The sequence below is a fragment of the Furipterus horrens genome, unplaced genomic scaffold (genome assembly GCF_987537825.1).
Source record: "Furipterus horrens unplaced genomic scaffold, mFurHor1.1.pri manual_scaffold_11, whole genome shotgun sequence".
In the NCBI taxonomy this organism is placed as follows: domain Eukaryota; kingdom Metazoa; phylum Chordata; class Mammalia; order Chiroptera; family Furipteridae; genus Furipterus; species Furipterus horrens.
In genome coordinates, this window is record NW_028327181.1 from 74,360,199 (window position 1) to 74,386,384 (window position 26,186).

Sequence of the window (26,186 nt, forward strand, 5' to 3'; positions counted from 1 at the left end):
GCTTCATCGTATGAGCATGACCTCCCTTCCCATCCCCTCCCGCTTTCCTGGAAAATGAGGGTTAGGACTGGAAGTTCCAAGCTTACAACTACAGCTTGGTGTTCCTATCCTGAAGCTGTTCAGAAGCCCACAAAGAGTTGCTCATTAGAACAAAAAGCACTGCCTCGCCCAGGGAGTTCCGAAGGATTTAGGAGCTCTGTGTCAAGAACCGGGCCAAAGACCAAATATTAGAGCGAAAGAAGCTTCTAATGCTCTTATTACTTAGGAAATTAGGAAGTTTTTAATAGCTCTGTGCTAGGAACCAGAGAAGAGACCAATATGGTTTTTTTTTTTCCTATTATTTAACAACCCCTCAAAGCAGGATCCATTTCTATCCTAACTGAAAAATCTCCAAAATACTACTACAGAACCACATGTCAGTTAGATACAATATATACGTTAATGAAAATCACAGATTATTTTCTTCTAGTAGTAACTTATGTTTGGACCCAAGATAGCCTCCAGTTAATCTATGTGTATGCAGAACATTTAACTGTAAAGCACTGTTAACTTTTTTTAAAGACTGTAGTCTTAAATTGAAGCACTCCAAATTTCCCATTATTTGCCTTTAAAATCAAGTAAAATATTTCTAGGCATTACAGTGCAAAGCAAAATGTGCTAATATCAAATGTACATCAATCATTCAAAAGCTAAAATCTTGTTCCTTCAGTTATATATTGAACAGGTTTCATATTTCTTCTCTTTGGTACCTGGACGATATACTCTGGTGTCTTGTTTTATTGTCATTGTAAAGCCAGAAATGTCATCATCCTGCTTCTTTGCCCTTGAAAATCGTTGCGGTTTTGTATTTTTTTGAAAAAGGTCCTTTGTACATGTATGCTGGTACATGTGTGCTGTAACTTTAAAGCTTAGTTTACTATACATTTTCATGCCACCTCCACAAATATTACCTGGTGGTTCTTACATGATATTTTTTAATCCTCTCTTTGGTACCTGACCTGTACACCAGCTATTTTGAGGGGATAAGGATATCCATATTTCTTTGTAGCATGTATCACAAGTAGACTTTAAAATTTTATGAACAAAAGAAAAGCCCTTTTGTTTGTATATGTGTTACTATACATATACAGTGATTTATAGCAGAACTTACATATTTGTTGGGTATGCGTTTATCAGTAAAATAATCTCTTCCAAGTAAAAAAAATTTTTTCCCTAGCCTTGACCACACATACGCACTTTTACATGACTCCATTGAAAGTTGAAAATAACTATGACTTCACATCTATTTTAACTATGTTAGAATCTTGCCTATGTCATCCTAGGTTGCAGAAATTCTTTCTAAGGGAAATAAAACTTAAATTAGTTCAGGCACTTGGCAGTATTCCATCTGAGTTAGCTGTTGTCTTGCCACAAAAGATTCTCTGCAGGAAAGCAGTGAACTGTGATATAACAAAAATCACCAGTTTTGAAGAAAACCTAAGTAGTCTAGATTACTTTAATTTGGTCTGTTTTCTATTGCAGTCTCCCAATTCTTAAACAATAATTGTTTAATATGTTCTTTTTTTAACTATGTACTGTTTCAAACAAGTAACCACTGCTTTCTGTCTTGTTATGTTGTACACGTGACATTCTCTCATTTGTAATCTTACTTTCGCCCCACGCATCCCATTTTTTTGTATTGTCCTTGCACTCCCCATCTCTCTGCTCCCACCACCCCAAAAAGTAGATTCTGGTATTGAAAGGTGAGTGGGCTTAATGAAAGAGGGAACAAATTTTATTTTGCCTGTTAATTCCAGCAAGTAGTATTTAGGCGTACTCTCTAGTTCATTTTTTGTAATGGTTTCTTCTTTATTTTAGCCAAATAATATTTCATCTTTTTCTACCTGATGTACTTTAGTAATCATATGCCTGTTAAAGTATTTTCATGGTGGCTTTTTCTGCATTTGCCATACTATCAGGATTGATTCCTTTTTTGTTACCTAGTGCAGTTTCAGGGCTAACCCTCTCTCCACTTACACTCTATTAATATTGAAGATTGTGTGTGGTTATCAAGAGTTATAGGTTGGCAGCGCTATGGAAGGGAATCTGTATTTCTGCCCTGGAGTCTCATGGGTGCAGTGTATCAGCCCTCCTAGGGTCTCAGTACTATCATCCGGGCTATTGGACTATCTGGGAATGTTCTTGAAGTGCAGAAACTAAGACTTCCCACCGAATTATTTTCTTAGAGACAGTCAGGTGGAGGTTATACATTTGTGCTGGGGAGCCCTCAGCATTTGGATTTGGCCGTGTCCTGCAGGACCTGATGATAGCTTACCTTGCAGGGAAGGAGAGTCGCTCCCAGATAGCCCTCACGAGTGGCCCTGGAGCAGGAAGTGGTGAAGCAGATCTTCCTGGTTTGGGAGGAGCCTGAGGTGGACCTCTCGTCCTGAGTCTGGAAGGTAAATTTGTTGTTACCTGTAAATGATGGTTCTGCTAGTTCATGCTATGCCAATCCAGACTTTCAGAGGTATCCCTCCTGCCAGCAAGAGAAGACAGATGACTTGGATGAAGATGGCTGTCAAGCCCTGGGTCATTTAGTCTTCCACACTTAAGAGTACTCATTTTAAACAAAAGGGCAGATATGTCTATAAAATGACATTATTTCAACACATCGAGCGCATACTATGCAGTGACTACAGTGCTCTTTTTTGTTGCTGTTTTTGTTTCCTCTTTTTTCTTTCTTAGAGTAAACCACGTGGATTGGTTTAAGAGGGCCTAGCAGAACCACAAATTTACAGGCAAGAACAAATGTCACTTTCTGCTACTTTCTCCTATACCAATCCAGACTGTAGGGACCAAAACAATATTCCCCACTGAAGTCAACATTATTTTTTAAGTGAGCATATTGATACTTTGTTTTCTTTAATAAAATGTAACTAAAAGTTATTTTCTCCAAACAATTACTAAGGCTTTTTTAAAAGAGTCAGTATGACATTGCCGTGTCTAATTCAAAAGCGAGTCCTGTATGCCAAATTCACTCAGCAGTGTGCCAACATAACCCCCAACTGGTCGGCAGTACCGTGCCTCTTTCTTCTCAATAGAAAATAAACCCGTTCCGTAACATTTGGCAGCAAAATGAAGAGGGATGAATACACTACCTTAATTCAGTATGTTCATTTAACTACATCTGCCTGCTCTGATTGGTTCGTCCTTACCGAGTTGAATACATGTTCTTTGTGTTAATTTATCTTAGCTTAATCTCTGTTACCTATCTTCCAGCCTCTTTTTTCTGATCATATCTGCTGGCAATAGGGATGGCCCTAGTCTAGAGTGATATAGGGGGAGATAGCAGAACCTGAAGGGTCCAATATTTCAATTTTTAAAAAAGCAGGAAGAGGTAGTCATGATGGATGTATTATTCTTTGCACAGCTCAAGGAAATAGTCATATGTACCCTTTCAGAATCACAAACAGTTGAGATAGGCCACTGTCTCCAGGTTATTGAGGCAGATTTCATTGTTGCTACTTGAAGCAATAGCTACAAATTGACTCTGTGTTTGGTTCCAGACTTATCCTAGTTCAGTATTTGACATTTTCTTCCTCTCCTTCAGAAATTCCATATCAACTATTGAGAGGATAGGGGTTGAATACTGTTCTAGGCTAATCTTCCTGTTGGGGTAGCATTCACCAAAGTATGGGAGTGCTTGCATGAAAAACATTGCCCAGTGTTAAAATTGGCTAGTTCGTGTAACTCCTAGATGTGTGTGTTTACTCTCCTTTGAGGTTTCAAGCTATTTTGTCTTTTCCTGATTTGTTTGTATTATCAGGTCTTTTATAACCTCACCTAATCCTTTTCTCTGTGATCAAGGTGCTAAATTATATTTAATGAGGGGCTGTTATCAAGGGCCACAGAGACTGTTTAGTATTATCAGTATTTATATTCCTGAATTCACTTATTTGATTTAATCAACCATTGCAAATGCTCCAGATAATTGTAAATGGCCCCAAGGTTGGTTGGTTTGTTTTTTAATCTTCACCCGAGGACATGCTCATTGATTTCAGAGAGAGAAGGGGAGGGAAACATTGACTGATTGCCTCCCATAGTGCACCCTGACCACGACCTAAACTGCACCCAGGCATGTGCCCTGACCAGGAATCAAACCCACGACATTTCGGTTTACAGGAGGGCACTCCAACCAACTGAGCCACACCAGCCAGGGCAGTGGCCTCAAGTTTTAAGGATTAAAATAGAATGGAAATTATAATTTGGGAACATATGTGAGATTTTTGAAAATCTCTTCGTGATGATCATTTGGTTCATTTTCTGGGTCTCCATCTTAACCATTTGGTGTGGAGGCTAGTGATTACCTGTTCTAACGTTGAAAGTTTTCTCTTTGTTTATAGTAACTCCTGCATAAGAAATTTAGAATGAACAAGTTATTTAACCATGATATGCATCTCCAAAAACTTTTAAATTCCAATTTTTAAATAACTTTATTTAGTACTTTTGCCACATGTCTGTTTTTAACAGGCTATATTTCTGTTCTGTGAATTTAACTAAATTGAAAATACAAATAAATTTTGTTTCTCCTTTGTTATTGGAAACATTACTGATGGGAAGTTTTCTTTCTGCTCTTATGGCAAGATCTCTTAAAATTAGCACTTAAAGTAAAGTGCATTCATTCAGTACATATTAAAAATGAGTTTCTTAAGTCAGCTTTATCCTGTGAAATCTACCAAGGTGTGATTCAGCTTTTACAAAAATTACTGCTAAAGTCTTAGGACAGTGTTGAATTTTGAAGTCAACGTGGATCTATTCTTATATATGTGAATCCTCTTCATCTTGAGCTTGACCCTGTCACTGGCTTTTTCCAAACAGAATTCTGTGCAAAAGGAAATAACAATTACATTTTTAAAGAAAAGTGAATGAATTAAACGGCATTTTTAGTTTAATATTTTATTAGTGATGGTAACGCTTAATTTTGGATGGAATGTTTTAGGCTTTATGTTGTTAAGATGATAATTTAATAATTTTTATATGACAGGCACCTATGGGGACCTGCTGGGGTGATATCTCAGAAAATGTGAGAGTAGAAGTTCCCAATACAGACTGCAGCCTACCTACCAAAGTCTTCTGGATTGCTGGAATTGTAAAATTAGCAGGTGAAAAGCACGCTTACTGTATTAGAAAATGCCGAATGTGTTTGTAACTTGTAAGGAATCATATTTGTAAATTGTGTAAATGTTGCCAAATAGATATATATGGTAATTGGACAGGGGTTAGCAAACTTTCTCTGTAAAAAGCAAGACAGTCAGTATTTTCAGCTTCTTGGCCAATACAGTCTGTCATAGCTACTCAGCTCTACCACTGTAGCATGGAAAGAGCCATAGCAATACCTAAGTGAATAGGCATGGCTGTGTTTTAGTAGAACTTCTATTTAAAGGCACTGAAATTTGAATTTTATATAAATGTCACATATTATGAAATACTATTCTTCCTTTGTTCTTTGTTTTTAACCATTAAACATGTAAAAACCATTCTTAGGTGGCAGTGTAAAAAACATCAGGCCAGATCTGTGGGCCAGTAATATAGTTTGCCAACCCCTGGAATAAGGAAATACTTCAAAAAGTAACACAGTTGAGGTACTATAAAAAAATGATAAGATTTTAATACCAAAAGTAAAGTAGTGTTGATAATTTTATGTATCTTGGGCTCTTCCTTTTTCTTCATCCTTACTACTTTTGTATACTTTGGACCTTATTAATTGCTTATGAAATAAATGCATTAGGTACTTACTACATTAGACACTGTAAGCAAGTGATGTGCAGAAGTGTAAGACTTATTTTTTTCCAGCAAGCTTACACCTGTCAAATATTGAATATGTTTATAACAAGATGCTCAGTGAGAGGTGGTGGTATAGCAGGGCACTGTGGTAGTATAGACGAGGGACAGCCACTCAGATAAGAAAAGTTGTGCTTAGATGACTGGAAGAAGTGTCCTACTCTCTACTCTTTCTAGTCCCCTCTCCAGAAATCCTTCCCCAGACACCCTGCATACTGGTCATTACGTTCGGCTAATAAGTTTAATTTACCTAAAAATGATCTTTTAAGTCCATTTTTCTGCTCAAATGTCTTTTTTTTTTTTTTAATTATTGATTTTTAGAGAGAAACATCTATTTGTTGTTCCATTTATTCATGCCTTCATTGGTTGATTCTTATAGGTGCCCTGAACGGGGATCAGGCCCGGAGCCTTGGCGTATCCAGGTGATGCTTTAACCAACTGAGCTACCTGGTCAGGTTCTGCTCAAATGTCTGATGGTTTCTTTGTCCGTAAGGGATGAAGATGCTCAGCATTTACAGCTATTTGAGTCATGCCGTACATAATGACCAAATTATTTGTTGCTCCCCTTCATAAGTGATCTGTTCTAATAAGATTAATCTTCTTCATATAGCGTGTTCTCTGTCATCTCTGTGCCTTTGCTTATTCCCATAAGAATATCCCATGCTTTTTTTTTCTTAATACAAAGAATTACTATTTTTTATTTTTTTTATTTTATTGATTATGATATTACAGTTGTCCTATTTATTCCCCCTTTCCCCCCCTCCACCCAGCAACCCCCACTCCTCAGGCAATCCTCCCACCATTTGTTCATGTCCATGAGTTGTGCGTATAAGTTCTTTGGCTACTCCATTTCCTATGCTGTACTTTACATCCCCATGGCTATTCTGTAACCGCCTATTTGTACTTCTTAATCCCCTCACCTCTTCACCCATTCCCCCATGCCCCCTTTCCATCTGGCAAACATCAAAACGCTCTCTGTACCCATGATTTTGTTTCTGTTCTTGTTTGCTTAGTTTGTTTTTTAGATTCAATTGTTGATAGATAAGTATTTTTGCCATTTTATTGTTAATAGTTTTGATCTTTTTCTTAAATAAGCCCCTTTAACATTTTATATAATAACGGTTTGGTGATGATGAACTCCTTTAGTTTTTTTCACCTTTAGTTTTTTTCCTTGTCTGGGAAGCTCTTTATCTGCCCTTTGATTCTAAATGAATCGATTCTAAATTGCTGGGTAGAGCAATTTTGGCTGAAGGTCCCTACTTTTCATGACTTTGAATACTGCCTGCCAATCCCTTCTAGCCTGCAAAGTTTCTTTTGAGAAATCAACTGACAGTCTTATGAGAATGCCCCTGTGGGTAACTAATTGCTTTTCTCTTGCTGCTTTTAAGATTCTTTTTTATCTTAAACCTTTGGCATTTTAATTATAATGTTTCTTGGAGTGGGCCTCTGCATCCGTCTTGTTTTGGGGCTCTGTGCTTCCTGGACTTGCATTTCTATTTCCTTCAACAAATTAGGGCAGTTTCCTTTCATTATTTTTCAAATAAACTTATGATTTCTTGCTGTTTTTCTCCTTCTGGCACCGCTATGGTGTGAATGTTGGACCTCTTGAAGTTGTCCCAGAGGCTGCTTATACTGTCCTCATTTTATTGGATTCTTTTTTCTTGTTCTGATTGGTTGTTTTTTGCTTCCTTGTGTTCCATATCATTCATTTGATTCTCAGCTTCATCCACTCTACTGTTTTCCTGTGAATTGTTCTTTATTTCAATTAGTGTATCCTTCATTTCTGACTGGATCTTTTTTTATGTTCTTGAGGTCCTCACTGAGCACCTTGAGCCATCCTTATAATCAGTGCTTTGAACTCTGCATCTGTTAGATTTCTTATCTCCATTTTGTTTAGCTCTTTTTCTGGAGTTTTGATCTGTTCTTTAATTTGGGCCGTGTTTCTTTGTCTCCTCATTTTGGCAGCCTCCCTGTATTTGTTTCTACATATTAGGTTGAACTTCTTTGACTCTGTGCCTTCGTAGCGTGGCCTAATGTAGTAGGTGTCCTGTACAGTCCACTGTTACAGCCTCCCCTATCACCCAAAGCTGGACACTCAAGTTGCACCCTTTGTGTGGGTTGAGTACACCTTCCTCTTGTAGTTGAGCCTTGGTTGCTCTTGGCAGATAAATGGAGGCGTTTACCCAGGCCAGTCAGCTGCAAGGATTGGCTCTGACCACTGACCACTGACCACTAAGCTCTGCCCTCCATGGAGGATCAGCTGTGCAGGGTCAGGGTGGTGGTGCTCTCAATGTGGTCTGTGGCTGTCCACTGGTGCACTGGCCCTAGGGTTTCCTGGGTGGTACAAGCCAAGGCCAGCACCCACCTGTGTTTTTCCCAGGGCCACCCTGCCTGAGCTGTGAAGCAGTCTGATGGCTGCTGCTTGTGCTGGGCTTGGAGATTCCCAGGCGAAGCCAAGCTGTGAATCTAGGCTGGCTGCTGCTAGTGCCAGGCCTGGGGCTCACTAAGGCCAACTGTTGCTTGTTTGGTAGGCTTTGGAAGTTGTAAAGCCTGAGGAAAGACCAGCTATTCATATGGAAAAGCAAGCTTGTGTGAGCCTCTAAAGTAGGGGCGGGCAGAGTCCCTGAAGATCTCCAAAGTGGGTCAAACAGTGTTAGCCAGGTTGATGGAGCCTCAGATATGGCACAAGCTTGCTGGCTCTTTAGCTCTGTGGGGGGAGTGTTTAGAAAAGGGACAATGGCCTCTGCTCATCTTGATACCAGACACTTCAGTTTCTCTCAGTATGCCGTTGGTAACTTTCAAGCTGCTACTCCCAGTGCTAGAAGTTAAAGGGAGTGAATCTGTGTAGGTGAGTTTGTGTGGGGGTTCTTTAAGAGAAATTGTTTGGGGCTTCAGCAGTTTCTTCCATCAACTCAATCCCAGCTGGTTTTTGCAGCCGAAAGATGTGGGGACGTATCTTCCTGCCACTGGAACCGTGGGCTGGGGAGCCTGGTGTGGGCCTGGGATTCCTTGCTCCCAAGTTATCCCTCCCGAATTTTTTTCCACTACACGTGGGTGAGGGCCCAGCCCATCCTGCATCTGCTCCTCTCCTACCCATCTGGATGGATGTGGTTTCTTTAATTCCACAGTTGTCAGACTTCCATTCAACTCAATTTCTGACAGTTCTGAGTGATGGTTGTTTTATATTGTAATTTTGACATGGTTTTGTGAAGAGGCAAGCCATGCCTGCCTATGCCGCCATCTTGAACGGAAGTCTGTCCCATGCTTTGTACTCAGTGTATAACACAAATCAGTTATATAAGCATTCTCTAAATGATTGTATTCTCTACATCATAATTTAAAAGAGCAATACATTGTTTCTATCCAACGTGTTGTAAGTCAGTTGCATTTAATATCCAAGAATTATTTCTACCTTCCATCTCTGATTTTACATTTTTATTTTATCTAATTGCTTCATATATCTTATTCTAATGATGTTTTAGAAGTGAGCCTGATATTATGAAGTGTAGCGCTTAGCAAGTGTTAACAAACTCATGAATTGTTCTGTGAATTATTGAATTTTAAGGCTAAAGGTTTAATGCTTTAAATCTTTATCGTAGACATTAACCCATGAAAATGCTTACTGAACTTAGCTCCTGGCCTGAAATATAAGTTTATTGGTCTTCTTTTATTCCACTGAAGGCCTTTAGTTAAACCTTAATCTATTTCAACATAAGGTTTATTAAATTATAAACAGGTTATATCACATACTTAGTTCTTTCTATGAAATATAGCCTTCTATTTGCTTAGTACATACAGTTTTTAAGTGATTTCACATACTTTTGTTTGTGTTTATTGAATTTCTTTATATAGCATTTTCAAGTCTTATTTCCAAATAAATAGGACAGAAGAATTTAGACTCTTGAAATAGCTAAATCCAAATTATCCAAGAATAATTGGTCGCCTTATCAGCTGGATAAAGTAATTTCTTTGAAATGTACTTTAAGTGTATTTCTATGTCTTAGGTTTTAGTAACTTGCCACACACAATCTTCTTTTTTTATTTTCAAAATCACACATTCTAGTAGAACTTTTCCAATCCTGTTTTCACTGCAGATTTCTTTTTTAGAATATAAGAAACTATGAGTAAAATTTAAATATATTCAAAGGCGGAAGCCATGCTGTGAAAACAGTTAAACTGATTGCATTGTACAAATGGTTCTCAAAATCTGATCCATAATACACCAGGGGCAGTAGCATCCTGGAGACTTGTCAGAAATGCAGATTCTCATACTCACCCGAGATCTGCTAAATCAAAACCTTTGGGGTGGGGCCTAGCCGTCTCTTCACAAGTCCTGCATGTGTTTCTGATGCAGATGCACACTGAGATTTTACAGCCATTATCAGCGCTAGATCCTGCTTTATTCCATTTGATTTCTCCTTATGTGGTGATTGATTTGTTGGTTTTAGGTTACAATGCCCTTTTAAGATATGAAGGATTTGAAAATGACTCTGCTCTAGACTTCTGGTGCAATATATGTAGTTCTGATATCCATCCAGTTGGTTGGTGTGCAGCCAGTGGAAAACCTCTTGTCCCTCCTAGAAGTAAGTAGTTTATCTTTACTGTAATTTAAATATACATACTTTAATGCAGATTCACTCATAGTAACATTAAAGTGATATAGAAATTAAAATAACTTGTTGCCCTTCATATTCTAAATTGCAAGGAAGTTTTTTTTAACAAATACTTTATGAAGCAGTTCTCCTCTTAGCTCAAGTGTAACTGGTTGTTTCTTTTCTTTCAGCTATTCAGCATAAGTATACAAACTGGAAAGCTTTTCTAGTGAAACGACTTACTGGTGCCAAAACGCTTCCTCCTGATTTCTCACAGAAGGTAAAGACTTAGAAAGGACTGGAGTATCAACTGAGAGCTTTATAAAAAAGAGTAACTCTCAAGTTAAGTTCTAAGGAATTGTTTTAATTTAGTGAGCCAGAGTTATTTTCAATAGTACAACAGTAAACTGACTTGTAGACCTCTGTCATGAATTCTAGTTTTTATCTGCTTTTGTTTTAAGGTGTCAGAAAGTATGCAGTACCCTTTCAAACCTTGCATGAGAGTAGAAGTGGTTGACAAGAGGCATTTGTGTCGAACACGAGCAGCAGTGGTGGAAAGCGTCATTGGAGGAAGGCTAAGGCTAGTGTATGAAGACAGCGAAGACAGAGCAGATGACTTCTGGTGCCATATGCACAGCCCATTGATCCATCATATTGGGTGGTCCCGAAGCATAGGCCATCGATTCAAAAGATCTGGTAAGCACCTGTCACAGGAACTCCTGTTGACAGTATCATGCAGGCTGAAGTGTACTACTTGGTTATTTTTCTCTACAGAATAGCATAGGTTACAAAATAGCATTCTGGTTGTCTGGGCTGCTTATTACCTTAATTAGGGAAGCTTCACACCAGAATATTTGTGTCCTAATTCCTTTATATTCCTTCCACTTGTTCTCAATTTAAAAATAATGCACTTTTGGTCACAACTATATTTGTTTTTTTTACACTTTTCTATTAAGTCCATTTGAAAGATCTAAAGACAGCCTTTCCCTTTCCATTCAATTTTAATCAAAATAGCAGGATTACATGTGGTTAGACTTAATACTAAAACATGCTTCTAAAGTTGTAATTCCCTTATTAGGGAAATACCAGCATTCTAATTGGCCGAGTGTACTTAATGGCACATGTACCCTGACGAGAGAAAGACTATGAAAGGTTGTTCATCATAAATGTAGGAGGCATGTATTTTTGCCATGTTTTAGAGTATACATACCTTGTGAGTTTGAAACCTTCAAAGAAACGTGGTTTTTGATCTTCTCACAAATGCTGACAGATTAGTATGTAACTTTTCCTTGTAGATATTACAAAGAAACAGGATGGACATTTTGATACACCACCACATTTATTTGCTAAGGTAAGAAGTTTTTATAAGAACCCTCATTTGTAAATTATGTTTGAAAGAGGGTTGTGGGTTTTTTCCTAAATTATAGAAATCACAATTACATATGTTCACTTAAAAGGATTGAGACCTTGTAATTCATAGGTGTCACAATTATTGATTATAATTATTAAGTTCTGTCTGTTTACCTGAATTCTCTGTTCCTTAATGGAAGGTCCCTATTAGGTAGGTAGGAGAAGGCATTTGGTATTTCCATGTGGTAAACCTTTTCTAATTGGTAACATTGTAATTATTAAAATTAGAGCATTTGTAACAGTAGATGTGCTTTCATGTAATTCTTTAGGTAAAAGAAGTAGACCAGAGTGGGGAATGGTTCAAGGAAGGAATGAAATTGGAAGCTATAGACCCATTAAATCTTTCCACAATATGTGTCGCTACTATTAGAAAGGTAAGAGAATGGGTTTTAAAACAGAGAAATGCAATTATAGGAACTGTGTTTAGGTAATAGAAGAAGGAAGCCCCTAACATAATTCATTTTGACATAAAATTGTGTGTCTGGATCTTTACTGGGAAGTCAGTTAGTAGTAATTTCAAAATGAATTTGAATTCTTTTATCAGAGGTTCTCATATAGCTTGTCAAGATTGTCACCTTTATTTGTTGAAGGTGTATCCTAAGCAGAGGAAGAATATTTATTCAGATTACTTCCTGGTGGCCATAGCTAGTGCAACACAGAATTGTGACAAGGCCAAGGTTGTCTTCACTTTCCTGTGTTAACTTTTTGTGCCTTTTCCTTCCTTTTGGCAGTACTTTCTTTTTCATTTTCTTTTTTTAAATTATTTTCTTTATTTTCTCTTTTCCTCTTTTCTGCAACTGGTTTAAGAAAAGATCTAGAAAAGTAGTTCTCAGTCTTCAGTTAGGAATCAGAATCCCCTGGAAACTTATAAAAACAGGTAATTGGGCCTCTCGTCCCCCTTTCTGATTTAATCGGTCTGCTGTGAGGCCCCAGAATTGGCTCTTTTTTTTTTTTTTTAATCCCCAGGTAATTCATAAGCACAGCCATGGTTAAGAGCCACTGATCCAGAATATACTTCCAAAAAGTATAACTTAAATTGTGATTTGCATTCAACCCAGTTTAAAACCTTAAGCCAAAAGAATTAAGGAACAGTTATGATGGCTGCCATGTCTCAAGCACCTGTTTGAGGTCACATACTGAGAAAAGTCTGGCTCCAAACTCTGTTCTTCCTCTTTTTCCAACTAGTGATCAGAAGCACCTGATATGATTTAAAACACAGATTTCCATGACCTGGTCCTGACCTAAATCAGAATCACAAGAAATATTGCACCAAAATCTGTATTTGTTTAAAAAGAAAGAGCCCTGGCTGGTGTAGCTCAGTGGATTGAGTGTCAGCCTGCGAACAGAAGGGTCACCAGTTTGATTCCCAGTCAGGGCACATGCCTGGGTTGAGAGCCAGGTCCCCAAGTGCAGGCATGTGAGAGGCGACCACACATTGGTGTTTCTCTCCCTTTCTTTCTCCTTCCCTTCCCCTATTTCTAAAAGTAAATAGATAAAATCTCTAATTTAAAAAAAAAGTTTTTTTTTAATATAACAGGTTTTTTTTTAAAGATTTTATGGGAAGGGAAGGAGAAAGAGAGGGAAAGAAACATCAATATATGAGAGATACATTGATTGGTCACCTCTTGCATGCCCCCAACTGCGGACCCAGCCCGCAACCCAGGCATGTGGCCTGACTGGGAACTGAACTGGCAACCCTTTGGTTTGGAGGCCAATATTCAATCCACTGAACCACACCAGCCAGGAATTTAAAAAAAAAAAAAATTTTTTTTTTAATAAATAGAAAGAAAGGACAAAGTTCTCTAGGTGACTGACAATCAACCAGGTTTGGGACCCAGTGTTATTATACCATGTTCTTTTCCAAAGAAGTGTCCAGTTAGTCCGATATCAAGCTACACTCAGAAAATACTGACTCAATACCTTCTGTGCTAGGGGACATTAAAAAACTTACAGTCCGTGGAACAAGATAAGATGTACAAAAATTAGTTTAATGCAAGACTGACTTAAGAAAGATACAAACAAAGTAAGTTGGAATTCAGATAACAGAGAGATGACATTGTCTCAGAGGAATCAGGAGAGCTTTAGGTCGAAGAGAGGACATTTTCAAACTTGATGTTGAAGGGTGGTGAAGCTGGGGCTGCGGGAGGAAGCTGCCGTGGGAAAAGAACGTGCGCAGAGGCACCCAGACGGAAAGCACAGGCCACGTTTAGGAAATGGCAGGTAGTTCACACACACTGCACATCAGGCAAGCTGCAGTGAGTATTCTGGGCAAGGCTTTTACTTAATAAGAAACAGAAACCCATCCATGGTAGCTGTGGCACGGTTACTCCGAGGACACAACAGGGAATCTCACAGACGTGGAAGGAAAGAGATGAGAACTGGAAAGGCATGGACCTCTTTGTCCCACCTCTGCTCTGTTCTGAGTCTGTGCCACTTTCCTTCAGTTGATGTTGTGCCCACAGTCTGCTCATGGTGCTCCCAGTCCTGTTCTGTATCACAGCCTTTCAGTTGCAGCTCTGACACATGGCTTGACAGTCTCTGTGCATTCTGGTTACTGAGAGAGAACCTAGCTGAACTCAACGCTTTGGCTTGGTTCCCCAAAGGTTAGATACTAGCCCCTAGTTCAGTCAACTGTATTTAGAAAGGGAGAAAGGAATCCCATGTGAGTGGGGGGTAGTTCTTTCCAGGGGTCTTAGGCAAAGTTGTTAACATGTGAAGAGAAGGCTATTATATACAGGGTGAAGCAAAAGTAGGTTTACAACTGTAATACAAATAAATAATACAATCATTAATAAGTAATAATACAAGGGTAAACTCTGTTCCATCTACTCAGAACTGTAAGCCTACTTTTGCCCCATCCTGTACATACCTGATATAGTAGAAAACACTAGAAGGAAGAAACTTGGGAGCAGAGACTAAAAGGCATGTGGAACCCAGTAGTGCAGACTTAGAATGCTTGGTCGGACCATCTGAGCTTTCTTCAGTGACAGGGTAAGTTGGTAAAGCATTCTGGCATAAACAGAGGTCATGCCAAAGGAAAGGTTAACAGTGTAAAAGGGAACTGTGCATAGAGGAAGACTGAAAGCAATGCTGTCCGACAGGATAGTGGAGAAGAGAGTTAATGGCAAGGATAAAGGGACCGAGTGTTATAGGGAGTCGTGGGACCTGTAATTGATAACCTTTGAAAGAGTAAGAAAAGGAGTTATTAGTTTGATGCCCTGTGTTAACTTTCAGACAGTATGTTGAGTCTGCAGGTAAAATGCAGGCCTGAGAAACTAGAATGGAGGCAAACTCATGATAAAACCTGAGGGACTGTTGGCACAGAAGTCTGTCATTGAAGTGTTGGGTGTGGACGAGGACACCAGAACAGAAAGAAAAGGGCTAACATCAGAAACTTGAAGGCTGGGAGGTGAAAGGACAGCCACCAATAAAATGTGGGAGGAATGATCAGAGAGGTGGGACTTATTGACCAGTTGGCTGCACTGTCACGAGAGTCTGGGAGAAAACGTTTCAGGAGTTCATTGTACAGTGAACTGTTTCAAAATAAAATAGTTTAATGTAATAGAAATTGGGGGACAGAGTGTAAGAGATGGTGTTTTAGCAAAGGTACCAGTGATAAGAGGACAAAATGGAGAAGTCTGTCTCAGGGGGTAAAGGGGCTACTTATAACAATTTGAGCCACAAAAGAAGGAATGGGAAGACCCTTCATAACTGGCCTTAGATTTTGTCACAGAGAAGCATGGTTATCTGTAGGATGAGCTAGAGAAAGTTGGAGCTTGAAGAAGGTATGAACAGTTGGAAAGAACTTCTCTTTGTGGTAAGTCCAAAGAAAAGAAATGAAGTTATTAGTGAGTAGGATTTAGAACCTAACCAAGATTAGTTAAATTAATTGTGAACGAGCGCTCAGCCCAATTTCATGATTTCAAAGCACCAGACAGTCTCAGCTGTTGGCAAAGGCACTATTTTTCCTAGATCTCTGAAACCACTTCTTAGTAACCCTGCTTTTGATTCTGGTACACACTGGAATTTACATATACTTTTCCATTATAACTTTAGCTATTTAACATAAATAAAGAAGCATTTTTTACTTTAAGAGACCTTTATGTAATAGATTTTCCATTCTTTTAGTATGCCACTTAAAGAATCATTTTTGTAATAGTGGTGTCTAATTTCAAATATTTGGAATTCTTTTCATTTAAAAGGTGCTGGCTGACGGATTCCTGATGATTGGGATCGATGGCTCAGAAGCAGCAGACGGATCTGACTGGTTCTGTTATCATGCAACCTCTCCTTCTATTTTCCCTGTTGGTTTCTGTGAAATTAACATGATTGAACTTACTCCACCTAGAGGTACTTCATGCTAATACACACACTGGGTTTTCGTTCTTGCTTTTTTTTTACATGGTATATGTTTACAACATTTAACACAGCCCAGATTTCTTGCTGTGTGAATATCTAATATGTGTATATATTGCTCACATAAATATATGCACACATAACAAGAACTGTGGGGTGGTCTAAAAACAAAGCCCTGAATTCCAGCTAGCTTTAATAAATTACATTAATATAGAATTTTTTCTGAGCATCTGTACACTTTATAATATGAATTAGTATTCTCAAGCCCTCTTGAGATGGTGATGTAGGCCCAGTAGGTTATTGCATATATTAACATTTTTTAAAAATAGATTCTTTAGTTTGGGGGAGCAAACTTTCATTTTTAGATTCCCATGTGGCTTTTTAAAAGATATACCCTTAAATAGCTCTCATGGCCTAACCAGTGACTTTGCTAATTTCAATATCTGATCCTATGGTTTTTCTCCTAAGAAAAGGAGGAGGGAAAGCCAAAACCAGAGGCCTATAAAAACAATATTTGTCCAGCCAGTCTTCTTTCTTTCAAAGAAAGAAAAATGTCACTGGCAAGTGTTAAATGCTGGAATGTTCTAAGCCTAGAATTGAGAAAGTGAAAGTCTATAGTTCTTTTATTAGAGGAAAGAAGGATCACTTCTGCGTTAGGATAAGTGGGTATTCCAGTGTTTGTTTCGAAAAGGAGGAAAATCCTTATAACATGGAGGGATTCTCACACTCAAAAGTATTAGAGCATGAATTAAAAGTTTATCATGTAACCTAAAATCTGAGCGTATACTGAGTTTTTGTTTTTTTTTAATCTGCTTTTAGTATTCTAATTTTAAATGAATTGCTACTTAAACCAGTTGTGTCTTTCAGGTTACACTAAACTTCCTTTTAAATGGTTTGACTACCTCAGGGAAACTGGCTCCATTGCAGCACCAGTAAAACTATTTAATAAGGTAAATCTAAAAGGTGACATAATAATTATGTGGAATTTTACACACCAATGTCAATCATTGATCAAAATATATTAGAATTTCTTAGTGGAGATTGATATTTTAAAAAAACAGTAATGAAACAATATAAATACCTTTTTTACTTAGAAAGTGAAGCTTGTTTCTAAACTTTGTTTTATTTTTTAATCTGAGTAAAATAGAAATGAATACATTACCTAACTAGTTCTTAAATGCTTTACATTTACATGTTTCAATAACTAAAGAATTATTTGGGATTTTTTTTGGTTTAAATTACATTATTTGGTTATGTTGCTTTCTTTTCTTCCTCTCCTAGTGATAGTGAAGTTACACCTTCTTCTTTTCACCCATGTTAATGTTTTGCTTCTCTGTGTCAGGATGTCCCAAACCACGGATTTCGTGTAGGAATGAAATTAGAAGCAGTAGATCTCATGGAGCCACGTTTAATATGTGTAGCCACAGTAACTCGAATTATTCATCGTCTCTTGAGGATACATTTTGACGGATGGGAAGAAGAGTATGATCAGTGGGTAGACTGTGAGTCCCCTGACCTCTATCCTGTAGGGTGGTGTCAATTAACTGGATATCAACTACAGCCTCCAGCATCACAGTGTAAGTTGGTATACAGAAAAGGTGTCCTTTTATAAAAATCAGCAATTCTTCAGAGGACTGTCTCACATAAATCATCTTGTGAGCTCACAGGACAAGAATATACCTATGTCTGATTGGTTGCCAGGTAAGATCTTAAGACTCAACAACAATATCACAGAGTCAGACCATGTGTACCGTGGCCGTGTGAACTCAATAGTCAGTTACATGATGACTGTAGAAACACAACAGTAGGAGCACTCGCCAAATTAAACTAGACTTATTATTTTAATGAGTTTTAAATTACAGGCATAAGATTTACTGGTATATTATAAGTACTTATTGAATAAATAGTGGAATCTGTATGGTATTTGAACAATATTCACGGTTTTATCTGAACAAGGACCCTTATTTTCAAAGCGTTATGTACTTTTATAAGCATAATGGTCTTGGTAAAGATAGTTCATCTAAGTTGTACCTGTAGTTCATTGTAAGCAATTATCTGGTGCCAATTTTCCCTTTTATTTTTCAGCGTCAAGAGAAAGCCAGTCAGGTTCATCAAAACAGAAGAAAAAGGCTAAGTCCCAGCAATACAAAGGACATAAGAAAAGTGGGTCATCACATGGTGTTTATATACATTTCCTAAATTGTTAACCACTCGGGGTCATGGTATTTTTGCACAGGAAATTATATCCCTTGTGAGAACTGATGACTGCATATTGTGTATTATGCTTAAAGGTGCAGTATGCTATAAAAGGCAAACATTTTCAGTGAAGAGGAACACATTTTAATTGACAGGGAAAATGATTACCATAATATTTATAACATATGGTAAAGAATAGAGTCTACAAATGATTTTGAAATAATATGTAAACTTACTGGAAATTAATTCTTTTTAAAAGCCTTTTTATTAAAGAAAATTTTTAAGCAGATGCTTGATGCTTATAATAGACTCAAAGCCTAATAAACCCAAAACTCTTATAAACCAGAACTCTCTAGAACAGTACTTACAAGAAATTCAAGTTGATGACTAACAAAGTTACGCTTAAGAAAATTTTTCTAAATGCAATCCTTTTTTTTTTTTTTTAATTGATTTGAGAGAGAGGGCGAACGAAGGGAGGGAGGTGGAGAGAAGAAACATCAATTGGTTGCCTCTTGCATGTGCCCCAACTGGGGACCGGACCTGCAACTTTTTGGTTTACAGGACGACTTTCCAAACTACTGAACCACACCAGCCAGGGCTCGTTGGTTGATTCTTAAATGTGCCCTGACCAGTGATCCAACCCACAAGCTTGGTGTTATCAGACAACACTTTAACCAACTGAGTTCCCTGGCCAGGGCAAAATATGCTTTCTGTGTTGTATTTTACCTTACAGTGAGTGATCATTGGAATTAATAGCCGAAATAGTATAAAATATATTGAAATTTCTACTCTGATTTTTTTTTAATCTTTTTTCACCGCCTTTAAAAGCCATAGATTCTCTTCATGAAGATGGTCGTGGAATATTTCATTCTAAGATAAGATTATTTTCACGTAAAGATATTTTTAGAAGTAGAAAGTACATTTGAGGAATAAAACTAAAAGCTTTTTTTTCCCATTTGACTTGCTGTAAGTTCAAATAAGTGCTAATCTGCCTCATTAACAACCAAGATATCCTTTATTTCAGATTATAGTTGTTAGTTTATAATTCTTTCAGTGGGAAACTTAAAAACTTCTACCAGCCACTGCAGTGGTGTTTTAGTTTCCTTCCAGCAGGAAACTCAGATCAGCCTCACATTAGTGATAACTTTTAAGCCTCTTACCCTCTCTTTTGTATTAGCAGCATAAGCTTATCATAGGCCCAGAATTATTTTGTCCACAACTTACTTGCCACGTTTGATATTCACCTAAAAAGCTAAGTGATGGTTCTTTTTTGTTTGTTTTTAAGATTTTGTTTACTTATTTTTAGAGAGGGGAAGAGAGGGAGAGAAACATCAATGCATGCCCCCAAATGGGACTCGAACCAGCGACCCCTCAGTTTACAGGCCAGCAGTCAATCCACTGAGCCGCACCAGCCAGGGCTCACCTTAAAAACTTTAGAGAGCATTGCCAGGCCACGGAGATCCAAGTGATGTCCCGTGTATCTGGAAATGATTAGCAAGAATGCACATGGAGCTTTGTCAGTGGACTAGCCATGGTATATATGATCACTTATCTTATTGTAAGGTGAATTGTGCGGGCTGCTCTAACTGTCTTCTCCCTTTCTATTGGACAAGACTTTGAGATTTCAGAATTTTCTTTCCAAGATGTTGAATTAAGAATGTTTTTTTACTTGGTGGTTATATTACAGTACTTATTAGAACTAATTTCTGAGCATTGTGTACACAGTTCACATGCCTCCCTCTGGTGTGACTCTGGCAGGGTCTGTTATTGGTTAATGGAGTTTGGTGGTTTTGAATTAATGAGCTAGGAACATGAGAAGAAATGTGAAATTAATGAAGTGATGATATCAGTACCCCAGTTTTTAGTGACAGTTAACATTTTCAGATTGCTGGATTATCTGAAAAGAAGAATTAGCTAGCTATAAATATGTATTCTTTAACATTTTAATAGTTCATATTATGACATCATCTCTAATGTCTTTAAGTTGTCCTTTGGACATAGATAGGAAGAGAACTATGAACTCAGAATCCCTTATTATTAAACCCTTGGGGCCAGCTTTGTTTTGGAATTCAGAATTTTTTGGACTTTAGAAAATACAGTATGTAGGGCATATATTAATGTAACACCCCTTACAGACTCTGGAGCATTTCATGAAGCAAAATATATATAAGTATTTACACTGACTGGGCCAAGTAAAAATTATAAATAGTATCACCAAGTGAGGTCTGGTTTTGTTACCAAAGTTTTATTTTTAAATTTTGAATTTTTAAAAATTCAAATTGAGGATAAATTGTAGTGCCATATAAAAAAAGAAGCAGTCTTCATTATAAGGAAATTGTTTGCTCCTTTTATTTATTTTTTATATTACTCAACAAGTCATTTGTTAAAAATTTTTTCCACAAAACTTAGGCAAATAAAGAATTTGGGGTTCAGAAACCTGTCAGCCATTGCAATCAGATTTAATTAATAGCAGATAGGCCACACAACCTTTCATTTGTTTGACCTTTGCCTACAGGTTATTATATTCTGGCTCTGTTTTCTTCTTACAGCTCTTCAGCCTTTCAGTACCTAAAATCGTCCATCAATATATTTGTTGGTAGTGCTTATATTTTACAGAAATAGACAGTTGATTGGGTCTATTATTCTGGCTTGTTTTGTAATGAGCTGTCTTCATGCTATAAAGGGACAACTATTAACCGGTGTTTTGGAAATATAAATCATATTCTGCCAACAGGGTCATTATAGACTGTTGTGTGCATGTGATCCCTCCAATCTAAAAAGCCTTTTTTTATTCAAGGTTTAGTCATTCTAGAGCCAGGAAACCACTGCTTTCTGTATCTTCAAGGGCTATTGGAAGTAGTAGAGATTGGAGATTCTCTTGTATTTTTACCTCTAGGTGTGTAGTACATTAGAAAAAGTCTAAATGATTGCTGCGTGTGATTTAGATTTGACAATTGAGTTGAATGTGTCCCCACTAGTAGCTTAGTTTCCAGATCATTTTACATAGGAATATCGACTGCCTTAGATGTATCTTTTAGTCCTGATTTTGTAAAGCATGATTTCTAATTGCCGTTGCCTAGGTCATTTTTATGCTCTTGAAGAAGACAAATGCAATGTATAGTAAATATATGTTAAGTATTCGTCAGCTTTCAACCTGATTAATGTGGTATGCTTGGTTGTTCAATATTTGCAAAGTTCAGAATAGCTTCTTTTTTGTTAGTGAAAGCATTGTATAAATTTTTGAAGGCTTATGTTTGTTTATAAAACTGTAACCAAAGGGTGTTTCAGAAGAAATTAGACTGCTTCAGAACTTGGCAGGCAGCAAGCTTTAAATTTTAGAATTGTTCTTCAGAATAAGAATTCTAAGTGTTTTCTAAAATAGTGGGTTGTAAACCAAAAGTTAGGGAAACACGTTTATATCAGTAAAGCCCTGCCACCCAGATAATGTTTAATTCCTCCCTGAAGGTCATTGTTTGCGCATATATGGGCAATAGGGTCTTAAAAATCTCTCTCTCTTACACAGAATTTTCAACTCCCCTCAAACTAAAATTTTTGTGACGGAAATAAGCCAGCTATTGTCCATACTAAATGCTTTCTGTAGTTCATTTTGCTTGGTTTTGTTTTAAATTTATTTAAGAGTCAGGAACCAAGATTATCAGACTTTTCAGTGACTCAAAAATAACCTTCCCCGTCTGTGCCCAACACACAGACACACACGCACACACGCCTTGTTTTTAGAAATACAAGCCTTGCCTCGTCGGTTCCCTTTTCAGACTACCCTGTGCAACACGACTTTTCCTAGTTGTATAATGCACTTTTCTTGTCACGCATGTAAGTGAAAGCTTACTTTAGTTTGACTTGATATTTAGAGAGGAAGATGCCAGTTGGGAAGAAGCCTGTCAGTTTGTCGAGCCTGCCCATGACAGGTGGGGTGCGGAGGAGCTTCTCTGGTGACGAAGAGTTGACTCCTCCTCCATATCGAACCCTGCCAGCACAGACAGCCCTGGAGGCCTTCCCACCTCCCAGCACTAGCCGAGAGTTCAGTCCCAGCCTCAAAACAGGTAACTAGTCACATCCGCGCCCCAGGTACCGCAGAGGGTCAAGTCTGGGTAGGGTGGTGGGAGACAACGCATGGTCTGGCATGACAGGTGCTGACTCATTAACTTTTTCTTTTCTTTCAACTAAAAATTTCATTTTCACTAAGATAAATCATCAGGGAAGGAAGGTTTTTTATTTTTGTTAACCATTTTGAGCTTCAAATGAGGGTAGAGCTATAATTTCAGTATGAAATTGTGAAGCAACTTGGGACTAGTTCATGGTTTCATTAAAATAGTTGAATACTTGCATTGCAGAATTCTATGTGACTTGCCCAGGGGGAGAATGCACCATTAGGGATTGACGTGATTAATCTCATCCAAAGATGAGGCTTTGATCATAGCATTCCATAGCATCTCAGTCATTAGAAAGGATGTGTTTTGTGTTTCAGTGTAATCTGGGTTCTGGTAGTAGCATTTACCACAGCCTTCAGCTGAATAACATGGACTTGGAAATATAATACCTGGATGATTTTGGTGTTAAGTTGTAGTGAAATTTACTTCCATAATTTCATGTTTATTTATGTACAGCGATTAATTAAGTAAATTATATGAGTTTAATTGATTAGGCCAAGCTGGTAGATTGTAAGAAAGACTACAAAAGGTTTTGCTCTTTGTAATTGCTAAGAAGAAACATATTATCACAGAATATCAGAAAGATTTCACTTGAGTAGGCATGAGGACAGCTCATATGGAAAACCAAAGATGTATCTGCATCCTAACTGTTGCTTTTAAAACATTGTTTTTATTTAAAATGCCTTTTGTACAGTGAAAACCCAGGTGTGACTTAGTGCCAGTTTTCTTCTCATTTCTCTGTTTGCTAATTTGGTTGATTGGTTGGTAATATTTTTGCACCTGCAGTTATCAGCTCATTTTGAGGTTTTTTGGTCTTTTTTGCCATTTTAAGATGTGTTTATTAGCTTTTGCCTCCCTGTGTTATTAGGTCATCTTGAACCTTCCCGGTCTGTTTTCTCTGATAACCTTATACCTTTTACAAACATATATAAAATAGATTAGGGCTGCAAATTCAAGTTTATCTGCTCTTTAACGGAAAAATCTTCGAAGTCTGTGTAAAGAACAACACAGTGTTCTTTCTTGTTTGTCTCTTTTAATTTTTCCTTTTTGCACATACAACTTATGAAGTCTTCTTCAACCTAAGTAATTATAAATATTATGAGCTTTGGATATATTTGAATTTTTGTTGAATTTTGAGTGTATTGTCTTTAAACATTAGATTGATTTTTCAGGACAAGTGTCACGTTTTTGAGAGATTACTGGTTCATGTAAAACAGAAATTCTAGGTTGGCAAAACCCAAGAACTTAAGAGTAGCTGAATGGGATGATCTTTCCTCTACTGCTGTCTGCAGTGTCTTCTGAGCTGGGGGCACATCTGTGGCACCTGTTTGATTTTACTCTGGTAAAACTGTAAGGGCTGCGGTATCTTAATTATGTAAAAGCTACAGTTGGTTAGATGTTGAGCTTATATTTATGGACTTCTTACTAGGAAAATGGGATTTCCATTTGTTTATCTTCTGAAATGTTAGTGATTAGATCAGCAGAGGAACTTCCTTTTAAAAATAGAGCTAAGAAAATACATTCATGTAGAAAGTGAAATGTAACCACAGGATCTATTTTAGTTCATCTATCCTTCATTGAGAATAAGACCTAGAAAGGAGAAATGATTAGTGTGAAGATGCCAGACAGGCCTTATTTTAGGTTCCATTAAAACAAAAACTGCATTAAAACATCCCACATCTGAGTGAATGTTTCACCTTTTTCTTGAGTTACTTTTTTTTTAAGTACATTGTTTCCATATGTTAACATGAGAAAAAGCATAATCCAGAAATTTGTTGTTAATAGCAAATGCATATAGTTTCAGGATGTGCTTTAGAATCTCTACTTACTTTGCTTGCATTTAAAAAAAAACAAAAAACATCTGTTTGAATGGAACATGTTTGGTCTTGAAGCACGGTAATTCTTTTATCATTCATTTAGCCATCTGGTCATCATATACAATATATTGTTTTAATCAACCTTTTATTGTAAGTACTGCACCTTTAATGAAACTTGGGGTTTTTTTCCTTTTAATGTGTTTATTTTGATATTATTGTTTAGATGTCCTTAATGATTAATGCATATTGGTTAAAGTTGAAGGATAACTTATTACATACCTGATATTCATCATAAAAGTATTTTTATTAAATATTTTTTTAAAGAAAGGAAGAGTCACACAGCCATGTTTGCTTTACCTTTCAGCAATCTGATTGATACTTCTTTTTGCTATAATAGGTATATAGTGTATTTCACTTTTCTGTCTTTGAACTATTTTTCCATCATTACCAGAACAAGTAAAAAAGTAAAATAAAATGAATTGGCATCTCTGAAAAGATGATTCTGTAAATCATTAAATAAGATGTCAAGGACCATTTTTTTAACATTTTTTTAAACTAATCTTTGTAACTAAAATCAAGAGGTGATAATTTTCTATGACTACACTATTTGACTTTTAAAAGTGTAGCCATTTGAATATTGTTCTACGTGGTGACACTATCGAGTTACTGCTTTATGAAATCTTAGTTGACTTACTGCTCCTAAATACTGAGTCCTAATTCTCCTCATAAACTAAGGTTTTCTTCTGTATAAGCAGTTCCCAATTTACATTTAGTATGTGTGCATCCCCTCACTCCAATTGTAATGAAAAGATCCGTAATAGAGGGTGCAGAATTCTTGTTCCTTTGCTTTGGAGCCAGTGCCTACAGGAAGCACACTGTGGCACATGGGTGGGAGCACGTGCTGCCTCCACAGCTGAGATGACGCAGCCAGTCAGCTCCCACTGCTCGGAGCCCGTCAACTCTCATGTTGCCAGGGTTTTAGGTGAAATCTCTTTGTTTTAAAATAGTCATTTAATAGCACTTTCACAGGTCCTGCCCCTGGCAGTGGGGCTGGGATTTGGTAGCTGGTGCTGACAGAAAGTCCTTGGTGTCATCCTTGCCCTGGGACTGTGCCAGTGGCAGCTGTGACTCAATGGTACAGAGGAAAAAATAAATAAATAAAAATAAAATAAAATAAAATAGTCATTTAAAAGAACCATGGGACACAGGTAAGATGGAGAAAGCAGTGTTACTAACAGTTACCTCTGTTTAGTAAATGTGGGAAGAAACTTAGCATTGCTCACCAGGGGATAGATTCCAGCGATTATGTTAGCATACAAATTGCCTGTTCTTTAAATTATTTGAAACTTTACCAACTCAGTTTTAGTTAAACAATAACTTTTTAAGAAACCTGAACACATCTCTTAAGAGGTTGGTTGTTATTAAGATTTGTTTTTAACACCTAGTTGAGATCATTTTTATTCTAAAAGTGGGGAAGTAGTTTTTTGGAAGGGAGGAGTTCTATAGGAAGTAGGAGTGTAGATTTCAAAGAAAGGAATTAGGGCAATCTGAAGTTACTGGGTAATTGTGTCGAGGGACAGTGATTTAAGTTAAGAGGGGTGTATAAAAAGAGTTAGCAAAATCTCAGAATTAAGCAGCCTAAAATGTTTGCATAAGACCAATGCTGGGCCCCACAAAGAAAAAATGCTTTTTTGTCTTCATGCTTGTCCATGCAATAGAAAGAGCCCTGCTATCACTAGAAATTCTGACTAGCGTGACTTAAGTAGCTACCCAGAAATCTAAAACCCACTGAAAATACTAGAAACTGAAAAATAATTGTCCATAAA

General features: G+C 37.3%; 1 protein-coding gene and 1 non-coding gene across 5 annotated transcripts in view; both read left to right on the forward strand.

Moving 5' to 3' along the window:
• The window catches only part of MBTD1 (mbt domain containing 1), a 61,255-nt gene that overhangs the window by 31,258 nt on the left and 3,811 nt on the right, over nucleotides 1-26,186 (forward strand). For 3 of the 4 annotated variants that reach the window (XM_090257688.1, XM_090257687.1, XM_090257689.1), the window contains exons 8-17: nucleotides 5,024-5,141; nucleotides 10,269-10,403; nucleotides 10,604-10,692; nucleotides 10,874-11,108; nucleotides 11,708-11,763; nucleotides 12,092-12,196; nucleotides 16,025-16,172; nucleotides 17,046-17,128; nucleotides 17,521-17,755; nucleotides 18,264-18,341. In XM_090257688.1, the coding sequence (XP_090113814.1) occupies nucleotides 5,024-5,141; nucleotides 10,269-10,403; nucleotides 10,604-10,692; nucleotides 10,874-11,108; nucleotides 11,708-11,763; nucleotides 12,092-12,196; nucleotides 16,025-16,172; nucleotides 17,046-17,128; nucleotides 17,521-17,755; nucleotides 18,264-18,341 (1,282 nt within the window). Of the gene's footprint in view, nucleotides 1-5,023; nucleotides 5,142-10,268; nucleotides 10,404-10,603; nucleotides 10,693-10,873; nucleotides 11,109-11,707; nucleotides 11,764-12,091; nucleotides 12,197-16,024; nucleotides 16,173-17,045; nucleotides 17,129-17,520; nucleotides 17,756-18,263; nucleotides 18,342-22,243; nucleotides 22,436-26,186 lie in introns of all 4 variants that reach the window. The other variant, XM_090257690.1, reaches the window with a different exon arrangement.
• LOC149998234 (small nucleolar RNA SNORA30/SNORA37 family) lies at nucleotides 25,375-25,503 on the forward strand. The gene has a single exon (XR_016507332.1). It is a non-coding gene; the product is annotated as a small nucleolar RNA SNORA30/SNORA37 family (small nucleolar RNA).